Source organism: Polypterus senegalus, chromosome 14 (assembly GCF_016835505.1).
Source record: "Polypterus senegalus isolate Bchr_013 chromosome 14, ASM1683550v1, whole genome shotgun sequence".
NCBI classification, from domain to species: domain Eukaryota; kingdom Metazoa; phylum Chordata; class Cladistia; order Polypteriformes; family Polypteridae; genus Polypterus; species Polypterus senegalus.
Genome location: NC_053167.1, coordinates 97,234,125 through 97,248,411, shown reverse-complemented (window position 1 = coordinate 97,248,411; position 14,287 = coordinate 97,234,125). Strand labels below are relative to the sequence as shown.

The 14,287-nt window shown below is 36.7% G+C and overlaps 1 protein-coding gene across 8 annotated transcripts in view; it reads right to left on the bottom strand.

Moving 5' to 3' along the window:
* Positions 1-865: 865 nt before the first annotated feature.
* The window catches only part of nexn (nexilin (F actin binding protein)), a 58,812-nt gene continuing 45,390 nt past the window's right edge, over positions 866-14,287 (bottom strand). For 4 of the 8 annotated variants that reach the window (XM_039736049.1, XM_039736043.1, XM_039736046.1 and 1 more), the window contains 6 exons: positions 12,784-12,837; positions 8,224-8,418; positions 4,778-4,999; positions 4,420-4,608; positions 3,659-4,019; positions 866-3,561 (listed from right to left, as the gene is read on the bottom strand). In XM_039736049.1, coding sequence (XP_039591983.1) covers positions 3,548-3,561; positions 3,659-4,019; positions 4,420-4,608; positions 4,778-4,999; positions 8,224-8,418; positions 12,784-12,837 — 1,035 coding nt within the window. In that variant the 3' untranslated portion in view covers positions 866-3,547. Of the gene's footprint in view, positions 4,020-4,419; positions 4,609-4,777; positions 5,000-8,223; positions 8,419-12,783; positions 12,838-14,287 lie in introns of all 8 variants that reach the window. The other 4 variants (XM_039736047.1, XM_039736048.1, XM_039736044.1 and 1 more) reach the window with 3 other exon arrangements.

Below are 14,287 nucleotides of genomic sequence, written 5' to 3'. Positions count from 1 at the left end.
GTTTTTTTCTAAAAATGTATATCTTCAGGTGTGTGTTCCTTTTGTCCTCGTGATTAGTTTACTTAGCAAAATTAGCAACAAGGGAAGAAAAACCTGAGGGTTCAGATTGATAAACAAGTGTACCATTTTTGTTGATGTTTTCCTAAATTTTTTTTCTTTTAAAAGCAATTTTATTTCACCCAGTTCCTTTTCAGTCTTGCAGATCCCAGACTTTGTGTTTTCAATTGTTTGATCCTTATCTGAATATGGTGTTTGAAGTGATGTCTCACATAAATCATTGTTGGGACATAAAAATCTAACAAATTAAAATGGGAGATAATACTAAATTAGATGAATACACAGGATCAGTGTTACTTTCAAATAGTTTTATTAAGTTCAGTTTGGGTCAGATATTTGGCAAAGTTTTCTATAAATCATTATAGTTTCACATGTAGGAAGGAAGATTATGGTTTGAGTTTGAAAGTTCAACTTACTGAAAAGAACTGACTACTGTATGTCATCAATGCATTACTGGGTACCATTCAGTGGTTATTTAAAATCTTTATATGTTGGTAGATTTTACAGTGTACATTCTAAAGTACATTTCAAGAAATTTAAGAGGTGAATTAATTATGCTTAATCTGCATGGTATAATTGTGAAGTCACACCTAAAGTGCAGAGTACTTTTTGGTCTTTGTAATGCAATATTTTAGCAGTACTGATGTTGCACTTGCAGAACGGGCATTTCTGGTCTTATTCCAGTATTTTGTATTCACACTTTCTGCAGAAATACAGAATTGGCTGATTCCTTTCACCAAATGTAGTCTTAGATTAAAATACATAATTGAAATGTTCGCAAGTTATGAAGAGCTTTTTTTCTCAACCCTTCTGTACTTTAAACTGCCTCTTTATTTCTGACCAGCTTCTGTGTCTTTATTAAATTATGCTCTTGTCCAACAACTTGACACTGAAGATATTCCTTACCTTTAAAACATTTTCAGACAAATTAGATGTGTAGGAATTAAGTACCCATCTAATTGTTTTAGATACTATATAATTTAGCCATTAAAAATATCTGCTGTTAAGTTATGTCTAATTGAGTTATTGCTAACATTGTGCATTCATTTGGTGTGTAGATAAATGATGCAATAATTTATTTTTATAACAATTTCATTCCTGGAAATGTAAATGTGATTTAGCCCTTTTTACCGAACAAGACAAGATACACATGTGCAACTGAGACCTTATTCAGGTGCCTTTGAGTTAATGAAACATTACCTGATTATGAAAAACATTAGAAAACTGATTGGAATTTTTTAAGTTTTAAATTGAGAATTTTACCACTGAGCCACATTGAACATGTTAATGCTCTCTGATGCATTAGCTTAGTGTTGCTTTTATTTGAGCAATAGCTCCAATGTATCTTTATGTAATGGAAGTATCTTGGCAGGGAGTTCAGACTTCTGCATTAGATATCTAAATTTACAACTGATGTTTATTTCTGTAATTTTTACTATTTGCAAAAATGTCATTGAATGCTTCTGAGATGAGGTGCTTTCTGTTAGAATACAACTTGTGATGACTTTCCTATTTAGTTTGAAACTCTTTTTCTTTGCCTTTTGTTGGAATATTAAACGGTGATTGTGATAATTGTTTTGATCAAACATATATTAAAATTGTCTTTAGATGGGACAATTTACAAAACTTAGTATATGTGTAGTACTTGGCGTTTTTGGAGAGAGAGAGAGAGTGAGTGCAAAGTGTACCAGAATAGGCAGTAAAAGATGAAGCAGAGAGCAGGAAGCTTAGTATTGAAAACTAACATTTTAGAAGAAACACTTTTAGTCAATGAAAAACTATATATTCAGAAAACAGAAGGGTTTGAAATCTTGGACAATAAGCCTCGTAAATCTTTAGGAAGCTATGTTGGAAAAACAGTGGTGGCCAGATGAAGCTTAATTATTAATGGCCATTTAAATTTATGTGAATTAAATTTTTACTGTCATGTGTTACATAGCATTTTATGCAAGTAGACTGCTTTGATTGAATCATAAGCAGATTTCATAGTTGGTTGAAGTGCTTATTGTCTTAGCATATTGTGATTTTGAGAAATTGGTTATGATGCCAAAGTGCTATGCCCTTTCACTCCTGAGGGACAGTGTGACCAGCTATTGGTATGTAGGTTGTAGTCCTGAATCTGTGGTAGAGAAATAGGCTTAATAGATGTAACTATCATAAATATGAATGCCCCCATACCCAATATACTCCCAACCAATATATCTCTTATCATGCCTTTACTTTGTTTTGCACTTAAATGGCTTATGTGCTATTTATATTTTTGTTCAGTAAGTCAAAAAGTAACACAATACATTTATTAAATATTCAAATGTTTCAAGTGATTTGGACAATGTTACAGTCAAAAGAATATTCAATTTCATGATAAAAATATTTGACAGTTTCTGAAAGATTTCACTTAAAAAATAACTGAATAAAGCACAAAATAACAAATTGCTTTTTACTCTATTCAGAACAAACTATTAAATGAAGTTTCTGCCTTCAGCATTAACGCAGTTAAAAGGAGAAATAAAAATTACATTAAGAACTTTCTTTGTTACAATTTTCACACACAATAGGATTCAAGTACACTGTATGTACATATTGGGCTTGTATATAAAGCATTTTAAAATGTTAAGTAGGTATTAACTGCTTCAGATTGTGTTAGTGATCTAGAAATAGTAGGACCATATCAAATTTAAAAGTGAAATTTAGATATTGTGCAAACTTATTAGCCTATTTGTTTTACTTTGGTAATTTTTTTTACACTGGCCATCAGTACCATTTCATTACTATACTCTTGTAGAATGTACATTTTTTCACATATACAGCTGTACCATACTCATCCATGCATGCATTGTGAAGTTTGCTTTACCACACTCGGGGGGGCCATACCTTTTAGATATCATAAAAAGATAATCTGAAGTGTACACTGAAGCACCCTGACTTGTCTGTTGGAACTATTTTCTGTGTCTGCAGTGAATAGTGGGCAATGATAGCTTACCAGTGATGCAGATAGTAGTACAGCATTGTATTTCTAAAATATAAACATTGTAACCTAGTAGACAGTCATTTTCTAATGATGGTTCAACTTCAACTGAATTATTAATTGAAGCATAAACTATGCTGCTTGTAGATTTTTTTCAAAAATTAAGGTGGGCTTCAAGTTAGCCACAAGGAAAGTTTTACTTGCCAACATTTACTATTTGAGTAATGTACCACTTCCTTACATTATGCATTGTGTGTATCAAAGGTCCGGTTGCACTCATTGTATTATGGTATACAGTCACTCAGCGTAAAGGTATCTATCAGTAAGTGCAATGGTATCAAGGAAAAAGACATTTGAAGTTTATAGAATGGATACCAAAATGGTAAGCAGTATTTGATGCATTTTTTTGTTTTTAATCCTTACAGGAATGGTTTTTGTTTTTTAATACACATTTGGCTTTGGCCCCACCATAGAAAAGATGGAGTGAAAGGGAAGTAAAGAAAAAAGATCCAGTAAAGCAGGATTTCAGTAGTCCTCAGCTAGGGGAAAAGGGGAGAGAGAGAAAAGAAAGAAGCTTTTAGCAAGACTTGCTTATTTTACACAGTGAATACAACATTATAATAATTTAGTCCTTACTTTCAATAGTTAAAATACATGTACTAGCAGCTGTCCCACGGCTGTTGACTGCTTTACACATATATTCTCCTTCGTCTTCAGGAAAAGTCTCCGGAAGGTAAAGGCAATATGTTTCTCCTCTTTCAATATACTGATAGTCCTCACAGTCCTGGAGCATTTCCCCCTCAAACCACCAAGTAACCTCTGGTTTTGGTTCTCCAGTGATTTTTACAGTGAATCGAACAGGTTCAGCATCAACCACAGAGAGATTTTTAAGAGGTTTCTTAAACCATGGGGCCCCTGATCTGGCATGATCTTCATCCTCTTCATACACTGAGCCATTAATGGTGCTTCCTTCTTCCTCCTCTTCCTCTTCTCTCTTCTGAAAAACATGAATACAATGAAAAAGGAATGCTGACCAGTTTTGACAAGTAAAGTTTGACAGGGCCTCATTTTTCAAACATTTTACTTGAAAAAGATTTGAGTTGCTAACATAAGGAATGTAAGGTTTAGTTTGTTTCAGAAATTATACTTCATAAATACTGACATCTAACCCTAAACCTTAAAAATGGTGTTGAAGTTATGTTGAGTTGACCTTTATGACTAGCACTGGGTAATAATATTCAATTCTAAGTCTGGGTGAAATATATATCAAGTGCTTGATTATATTGAAACATTGGGTTAATGTTGAGCATACTGTTTACTTGTTTGTGAATATTTTATGTATTCTCAATTTAAATTGTAAATACCAATTTCAATAAAGATTTTTGGGTAAAACTTGCTTTTTGTAAGGCTGTGTCAATTTCTTGTTGTTCAAACTGCATTCTTAAAATTTTCTGTTCTTCAATTCTCCTCCTTTCTTCTTCCTCTCTTGCTCTGGACATCTGCTCAAAGCGAGCTTTCATATCCACTTTGTGTTTGAATGGTGCATCCTCAGCTCTGTGTATTTTTGTTTGTTCTTCCTCCTCATCCTGCAAGATCAAATAAACAGGCATGGGAGAACATTTAGAATGAGTAAGGATGCACAGAGTTAGTCTGACCTTTGTAAGCAGAAAAAAAAGCAATTAAGCTGTTGTGTTTAATTAGCACAATGTGCTTATCTGATCCTCACGAGTGTAATGCTTGATGGTTAAGAGGTACCTCTTGGAACTTTTCTGCCTCTCTCTCCTTTATTTCAAGATCAATTGCTTTTCTTCTGGCTCTTTCCTCCTCAATCTTCTTTTGTATTTCCTCTTCCGTAAGTTGCTTAATCTTCTCAAACTTAGACTTCAAATGTTTTGCTTGTATTGTGCCAGTTCTTTTTAGTTTTATTAGTTCCTCATATTCACTACTCACAACTTCATTTGATTCGTTCACTTCTTCCTGTTAAAAATAAACCACAGTATTAAATATGTTGAGTGATGAAGGCCAAAATTGATGTATATTTTAAACATGGCAAGTCCAATGAAAATGTTGTACTTGTGGAATGCAGGGGCTAGACTTGAAAGCAAAAAGTTAATTGCATTCAGTTTTTTGCTGTAGCTGCACTTTTGTTTGCTGCATCTTCACAGCTACTGAAGCAAAAGCTAATTGATTTTACACAGCTTGGTAGTAATGACAGGAGAATACTATGTAAAGTGTTTGGTTTTTTTTTTGTCTCATTCAACATTTTATGTTCCATACAGCAGTGTAAATTAAGCGAAACATGAGGCTTTTACACATTTTTATTTATAAGCACAATACTTGGGGGGGGCAGTCTGGTACACAGTCAGTGCACTGGACAAAAAACATTTTCTAGTGCTGATCCTCACACCCACTTGTGTCTACAGATGTCAATACTGTTTAAAGAAGGTTATAAGGAATTATTTCATGGACTTCATGTAATATATTTTAGCATGTGCACGTTCTAAATTCAGTTTCTGTACAGTAACTGAATAATACTGCCATCATACCAGATATAAAATGCCAAAATGAGCAATTAGAAACTGAGTGCAGCAGTTTAAAACTAAAATAAGCAATTAAGGGTTTAGAATTTCAACAAGTGAGACAACTAAAATAAAGCAGAAAAATGTCAACTTGAGCCAGACATGCTACATCAGCATTGAAAGACTTGTAATGAAGCAGTTGGGTTGGAACAAAAACCAGCCACGCCGGCGCTCTAGGAGTGATGTTGCTCACTGGTGATTTAGAGTCGAGTCTTAACTTATTTAACAAATTTGGTATTTTAATTGGAAGCAAAACCTGGTCACTGAGAAAATGGTTAGAATGAATGACTGTAGCCACTGTGGCACTCCAGTGTCAGACTTGGACACCACCGGTTTAATTTTTTCAACCAGTCTCACAATGCAGTAGAAGTGCTTTATTTACAGCATTGGGGATGGTTTGCTGCTTTGAGTAGTTGCAGGCTGCAGGAGTGATGGTATACATGCAGGACAAGCTCCTGTGTAGGTACTGTTAGCATGTGATCCTCACAAATTACAGGTATGAATGTATTTTTTATTAAGATATGGAAGAAAAAAAAGATGCATACAATTCTCACTACAAGAACAGAAACTTCATCATAATTGACTGTTTTGTGAATTAAATATTTTTAATGTTTGGGAAGATGACTATGGTAATTTGGTAATTACCCTGTTTGTGTGAGAAATATGAACACTAATCTGATATTTTAACTAACGCAAATTTGGACAAACTTCACCTTGGACTCCACTGAGTGAGTTGCTCTCTGCATAAAGCAAGGACCCGTGTTCATGGCCCTAGTGGGGACATATTTACCAAACATAAGCGGTGATTTCAGCCACATTCATTTTAAGTAATGCTGTTTGTTAATAAACCATCAAACCACGAGGAGTTGCAGCATGCAAGTTATTGTATCTTATTGAAGGGAACATTTGCCTGAAAGTTATGAATAGTGACAAAATTAAAAGAATTGGCAAATAAAAGTACAAACCTGAAATGTGACAAGGGAAAAATCATGAAATGTCTGAGTAAGTAAATGCATGTCACAGAATAGGTTTTTTGTTTTGCTTATTTTTGTCTGTAATATTCTTCCAGACGCACAATGAAATGCTGTTTGAATTTAATCCTCAAAGCTGAGAGGCTGTTTTTTCATTGGTTAATCGTCTGCAGAGTGTACATACAGTATATGCTTTGCTTGAAGTGTTGGGCGTGCAGATTTGTTCACGAAGCTAATAATTTATGTAAACAAAGTAAACTGCCCTTTACTCTGTTGCTCATTTTCTTGGATTCACTTTGTTAAAGTCACGGTCAAGCTCCACTTTGGCCAATGAATGTTGGTGCACAGTTCTGTAAATCATAACTGAAGAGTACATTTATGATTGCTCAAATTTGACTATATGACATCATTTCAGCACTGCTTCCACCATGTGGTGACATCTGCCCCCTAACGCCTGGGGTCAGAGGCTGCCCGTATGTCACTCTCTTCCCCTGACTCCACACGCTGTGCTGGATTTTACAGGCTCCACAAGTGCTGTCTGGTTATTTGCTGTTTTGTTTTTTTTTTTTTGTTACAATAGCAGAAAAGAAAACCTGTTAGCAGCACATCATTGACTTGTACTGTATTGAAACATCCACCATACCATAGAGTGAGAGGTCAGCACGTAGACAATTACGAAGAATAGCCTCAGATTTTTTACTCTGAATTAACGTACAGTGCATGCCTCATGTTTTTGAACAATAAAAGGGATCTCTTAATTTAAAAACAAAAGTGGCTGCCTTCAAAAATTTCAATGCCGCATTGCTTTAGTCAAACGTATAATTGGCCATATACAATTTGTCAGTTTACATGTCAACTAATGCAGTCTTAAAAACATTACTGGAGCTGTTTTGCTATAATGTACAGAAATTGTATTAATTCAGTGCTTGAAAATGGTGGAACACCAAACTACTTTAGTTTCCTAAACTAGGTGACCTTGCTCTTCTTTGCTTGTTACTTGTTCATCTGGTGTACTTTTCTCATTTTATCAGTAATTGTTATTGCCTTCATACAGTTACACTCTTACCTAAAATATATTTATACAGACATAGAACTGGAAACTTAAAAATAGATGTTTGTAATAGAAAAGAGCTTTAAATAGCGGGAATCTCCTTGAAATGCTGTGTCCGACTATCCTTGCTAGTTAGTAGAAATTATATGAATATCTGTAAATGTATCACAAATGCTTAATGGACTAAAGGTACTCAGTCAGGTCAGTAGAGACGAGACTAAACACCAAAATTGTAGCTCTGAGCAGCAGGCATTGGACAGAAAGTGTTGTAGTATGTTGTCAGTATGTGAGGGTACAGGTTAGCTCCATGCTACGGGTTGCCCTCTGCGAGCATCTTGAGCCTGCCACCGCCAATAACATTTCTTAGGGCTGAGCAAATGAGAACACTCACACCAAGCAAGGGGTAGGTGCAAAAAGTGGACAGTGCTCCTTTTTTTAAGTCATGAGAAATGTGCTGAGCCTGCCCCTGACTTTGTAAGACTATGCAAGTGGCATCCGTGAGTGGAAATTGCAGGAAAAGTTACGTAATGTGACATGGCCATAATTCAGATTATTTGCATCAGTAAAAGCCAATAATATTTTGTCAAAGATGACATGTACCTCTCCCATCTCTTGTCTGAGTATCTCAAATTCTTGTTTTTCCATTTCCAGTTTTTGCCTGCGTTTTTCTTCAGTACGTCTTCGTTCTTCTTCCTCTTTTTGCCTTTGCAGTTCTTCAAAGTTTATTTCCAGTTTGCCAGGTGATAGACCCTCTTCAGAATCACATTTGGAAATGGTGTCCTCTTCATCTAGAACCTATGAGCAGTGTGGGAGAAATAAACCTGTGGGTTTATGTCCATAAAATCAAAATTGTACCAAAGTTGACCATTTATTAAGTGAATGCTATTTTAGCATTAGGTTCAAAGTAATACGCTGCAGGATTTATGCTTGAGAATATGCCAAATCCTTCTATGCGAAAACAACTGTCTAATCGCCAGGACATTTGAGTAAGAAGTTCTGCAAGTGAAGTGGGTAAGCAGGGCAAACACGCATAGCAAGGAATAAACCCACCAAGTGTAAAATGTGGCATTCGACCAATGTACCAAACTTGAAATGATCGTGAAAAATTAAATTGGGGTAAGTAATTACTAATATGAGCACTTCAAGCACATGTTTAATGGATCAATTGATATATCTAGGTAATTATTTAGATAATTATGACAAATGGACGTGTGCATTAAATAGCAAAAAGCAAAACCTTTAATTTTTACACTAGGTTTTTTTTTTTTTGGCAAGGCAAGTTTTTGTATACTCGTCTGATAAGTGGTGTAGCGTTCATGTTCTAGTACACCTTTACTATATTAGTATGTTATGAGAGTAACCACTCATTGTTACAATTTGTGCCTCAGTATTAATACGCTCATTAGCTGCTTTATCTGCTTGTTAAACGCAAATATCTAAGACCCAGTCACATGGCAGCAGATCAGTGCATTTAGTCATGTAGACTTTGACAAGTTGACTGGCTGAAGTTCAAACCAAGCCTAAGAATGTGAAAGAAAGATGATTAAAGTGACTTTGAACGTGGCATGGTTGCTGGTGGTCGTCTAGAACTTTCACACTTAACCATCTCTATGGTTTACAGAAAATGGTCAAAAAAAGGGAAAATATCCAGTGAGCTGCAGTTCCTTGGGTGATAATGCCTTGTTGATGCCAGAGGTTAGAGGAGAATGGCTAGACTGGTTCAAGCTGATAGAAAGGCAACAGTAACTCAAATAAGCACTCGTTACAATCAAAGTATGCAGAAGAGCATCTCTGAACACACAACAAGTATAACCTTTGAGCAGATGTGCCTATAGCAGCAGGAGATCACGCTGGGTGCCACTTTAGTCAAGAACAGGCAACTAAGGCTACAATTCATATGGGCTCACCAAAACTGAACAGTAGAAGATTGGAAAATCCATTGCCTGGTCTAATGAGTCAATTTCTGCTGCAACATTTGGATGGCAGGGGTCAACAACACACAAGCATGGATCCAGCTTGCCTTGTATCAACAGTTCATGCTTGTGGTGGTGGGGTAATGACATGGAGGATATTTTTTTGGGCCCCTTGGTACCAGTGAGCATTGTTTAAATGCCACAGTCAAGCCTGAGTATTGTTGCTGACTATGTCCATCTCTTTATGTCTGCAACACTCCCATCTTCTAATGGCTACTTCCAGCAGGATTATGCGCCATGTCACAAAATTCAAATCATCCCAAAATAGTTTCTTGAACATTATAATGAGTTCACTGTATTCATATGGCCTACACAGTCCCCTGATCTCAATCCAACAAAGCACCATCGGGATATGGTGAAATGGGGGATTCGGTTCATGGATGTGCTACCGACAAATTTGCAAATATGAGGGCCGTTCAGAAAGTTCTTTTTTTTTTCTCTTGTACTCTTATTAAATATTTCAAACACAAATTGCATCACTTTTCTACATAGTCACCTTCCTTTGCGATGCAATTTTCCCAGCATTGTACCAACTTTTTAATGCCTAACTACTGCTACTTCCGCCTTCACAGTTTTCAACGAAAATTTTAAAGTGCAGAAACTTTTTGAACATCCCTCATATTACCTGATGCAATCGTGTCAATATGGACTAAAATCCCTGAGGAGTGTTTCCTGTGCCTTGTTGAATCTACACCACAAAGAATTACGGCCCAATTCTTTTCTTCTATCGTCTGCATCTTTTTGCGTTAACACTGATTAAGTTAGTGTGTGTGTTGCAATTACTTAATATGTTTTCTTTAATTTTTCACTTAAGTGTTCAATCTGTCTTCAGAATGATTTAAGATATGAAGAGGTAGGGTAAGTGACAGTGAAGGTGGTAGGAATGAGAATGTTGTCCTTATGTAAGTAAGCAAGCACTGCCTTGCTCGCCACTACCGAGCGACGTTGCATAGTATATGTGTACCAAATTTCAGGTCAATAGGTCAGTTTACGAGCTGAAGGTGATTTAAAATCCTGGACAGACAAACGGACAGCCACAGTAGCATATTATATAAGAAGATATCTGTTGACATTAAATGTTTTTTTAAGTTGACTGGTTAGAGTAGGAACCTGCCGTCAAAAGTGAGGCTACGTCCACACTCCTACATTTTCATTTAAAAATGGCATTTTTAAATGAGAACAATCTCCAGCCACAACGTTTTTTATTTTCCACGTTTCATCTTGTCCACATTAAAATGACAGATATTTGCCTACACCAGGAATGCACGAATCACTGGGGGAAAAAAATCCTTGAAGGAGGTGGTAATGAGGTCAGTCACAGGATTTACTGTCATAGCCTGTAAGTTAATGGCCATTTGAGCTTGTATACAGATTTCAAACTTGTACAAAACACGCCATGAAAGCAACTCTTCTGTGTCCAGTAGTTTGAAAAGCGACCAGTCAGAGAATGAGACGTAATGAGCAGGACACAATTGGGAAAAGGCAACCTAATGAGCATGCAGAACTCGGAGCAAGAGTGGAGTCTAAACGTTTTCACCCATTCACGCTGGAGAACGTTATGACTCTGGGGTTGAAAATGCTGGGGTAGTGTGGTCAAAAGGTAAAAACAAAGCGCAGTGTATGCATTTTTAAATGAAAATGTGGACAGAGCGTGAATTAGATGTGCTGTTAAGTTCTTTGGTATTGAATTCATCAAATTTTACTTGAAGGAATGCCAGTAATCACAGATTTGGCCTCATTGTGTGTACATTTTTACGTATGGTGATCCCTTTTAGTATTAGTTATAGTAGAGTGTTATGTCATACTTGGGGGGTGTACTCACCCTTGCAATTTGTTCCGTGCCGATTACGTTTGCATGTAACCCCGCCACAAACAAACCCCCCTCGTCTAGTTGGTTTGACTAGTGTAATCGCTCTGTACCTTGAAAGAGGAGGGGCCTGAGCACGGTTCAGTGGGATTCAGGGACAGTGTGATTGCTGAACCTGCCTGTGCATGGAACACAAATATGACGTCATTTCATTCAATACCATTTGAGTTAAAAACGGGTTTTTATTCTCGCCTAACAGATGAACGTGAATTGTAGTTGGCAAGAAAATCTAATTTCTCCCTTAACATCAAATAAATCTGTAAGAGGTTAGAGCGTTATCCCAGGGCAGTCTTAGTGCATGGGCACTGCCCAGGGGGCTACGATGTTTCCGATGCCTATTTATGTTTCTGTTTTGTTATCAAATGTTGATGATGTTAAGATGGCCCTGCATTATCCTGCCCTTCACGACCCCAAAATTTTGACGTGCATCGTGTCGCCCCATGTTTGGACTTTCTTTTGGCTTTACAGAACATCGCTTGGTGATAACGAGAGTGTATCCAGGCCCAGCATGTTAAGAACAGTGTGAGTGCAGGCCAGTGAGGGAGCCGGGGGACAATCGTGCTCAGGCATGGAATGGAACAAATGCACCTAAGTGCGAGTACACCCTTAATCTCAAAGAGCAGGTCTGCAATGAAACTTCTCTGTGTGTAGAATATAGTCCTCTCCGACGATGACACTACGGCTCGCTTCTTTTAATGCCCACGCTTGTTCAGCCTCTGCTTTTTAAAAATGGTTCTACATTCACTTTGTTAATTTTAGTGTTACTTCGTATCATTGTTTTACACTTCCTCTCACTGATGCTGAGAGGTAAGGCTTGGACATGTGCTGCATGAATATTTAGAAAAATATCGGTCTTCCAAAATTGCAAAGAATAAAAAGGGATTCCAGTAAGCCTTCCCTTGGCCATAGACGCCCGGTATGAACGCTGGAATATAAAGTAAAAGGTGTACAAAGTGAAAGCAGCAGCAGCAACGAGACAGCACACCACAATTTAACATGCACTGGAGTGTCCGAAAAGATAATACAGCACATCACTTGAACTGCTCATTCAGTTTAGCAGGTCAACAAACCTCTTGCCTGTTGTTATTGAGAACAGAAGAGTCATAATTAAAGAATGCGTATTGTTTAACAATTCTAGTAAACAAGTCAGTTTCGATATGTATTTGGTTTTATGGCTGAATTAAATCTTTAACTTAGGAAGCGTGTAGTCACACAGATCTGTAAAAGCACAGTCTGGATGACCTATTAGTCGTTCATATATTAGTTATAAAGCAAACACCCACCAGATAAATAGTGTATTAAAATGTTGAAATATCTTACATCATCCTCTCCATAATTCTTCAGCAGAGAACTTTCCTGATCCTGGACTGGACTCTTAAAAATAATTAGGAAAATGGAACACAGCAATGCATGAATTGCCACACGAAGCAGAATTGCAAGCTCATCACAGATTAAAGCCATTCTTTAAAAACAAAAAAGGCAGCAAAACCCAAGCATTTAATATAACAGTATTAATTCTTTGTTTAATCAAATTCAGGTCCTGATCCAAAACATCACTTACAATTAAAAGTATATGCAACAGTCACCATAATAAGTGACTCTAATGTCGGGGCAAATCAGTTCATTTTCAAACCTGTTTGGCTCCATGTGAAGCTTGATGCTACAGCATAAGCTAGCGGCCACCATGTTAATGTTTCGCTGGATAGTCCATAGGAGAAATAAACCATTTGAGCTTTTATTTTTTTGTAATTATGTACAGATTGTGGTTGGAGTTATTTTGGGTTGATTAGTGAAGGTAAAATATGTTTGGCAAAGACATATAAATTAAATGCAAAGCCATGCTCAAAATTGAATGTATGTGTGGGTAATTGATAAGCGTCTTTAACCGGTACATGGCTTTGTCTTCCTTTGTGTCTAAAATTTGTTAAAACAAAGTGCACTTCATTTAAGTTTGGGGTTGTTATATATACAGCAAAAAGTAAATGAGGTCTTCGCACAAACCTCATCCGAGAAGAAGGAACGCTTATTCCGTAATGCATCATTTTAGAGGACTGAACGTTTTTACCTCCCAATATAATTGAATGGTTCTTAGCCGTCTTAACCTTTCACCACTTCTGCAGTAGGCAGCCCAAAGGGTATGAGTTGGCACGGTAACAAAATTTGATTACGTAAAGCTTTGGTTTTCTTTGTACAGTTACTGTGCTGATTCAGAATATATTCACAACAGTACAGCTTTCCTTGAGGAGAATCTGCTTGACTGAATAGTCGTCCTCGCTTAATGTTAATTGTCATACTTTCTTACTAGGAGTTAATGATTTGGTTTTTAGTTAAGATGTTAAAATATAACGAATTGAGAGTAGTGTGCTTGTGGGGAAGGCTAGGAAGAAGCCTGTGAAATTTAACAGACAAGAGGAACCTGTTTAGTTAATAGATAAGCTGTCCCAATATCTCATCCAGATTTTTCTTAAAGGTTGTCAAGGTTTCTGCTTCAACTCCACGTCTCAGTAGTTTGTTCCAAAGTCCCACAACACTTTGCGTAAAGAAGTGCTTCCTGGTCTCAGTCTTAAATGCAGTTCCCCTTAAATTCCACTGATGTCTTCGAGTACATAATTCATCCTTAAGTTGAAAGAGTTCTGCTCTCTGTAATCTCTGGATTAGTTCCCCATGCAGTCTCCTCTGCTCGAAACTTTAACAGTTTTAAATGAGTATGGCTTGTCCTTAAGTGCATTTGGTGGCTCTCTTCTGCACAGCTTCAAGTGCCGCTATGTGTAAAAGCCATTGTTAATCTCAGATTTATTAAAAGAAAGGAATGATTTTTGGAAGT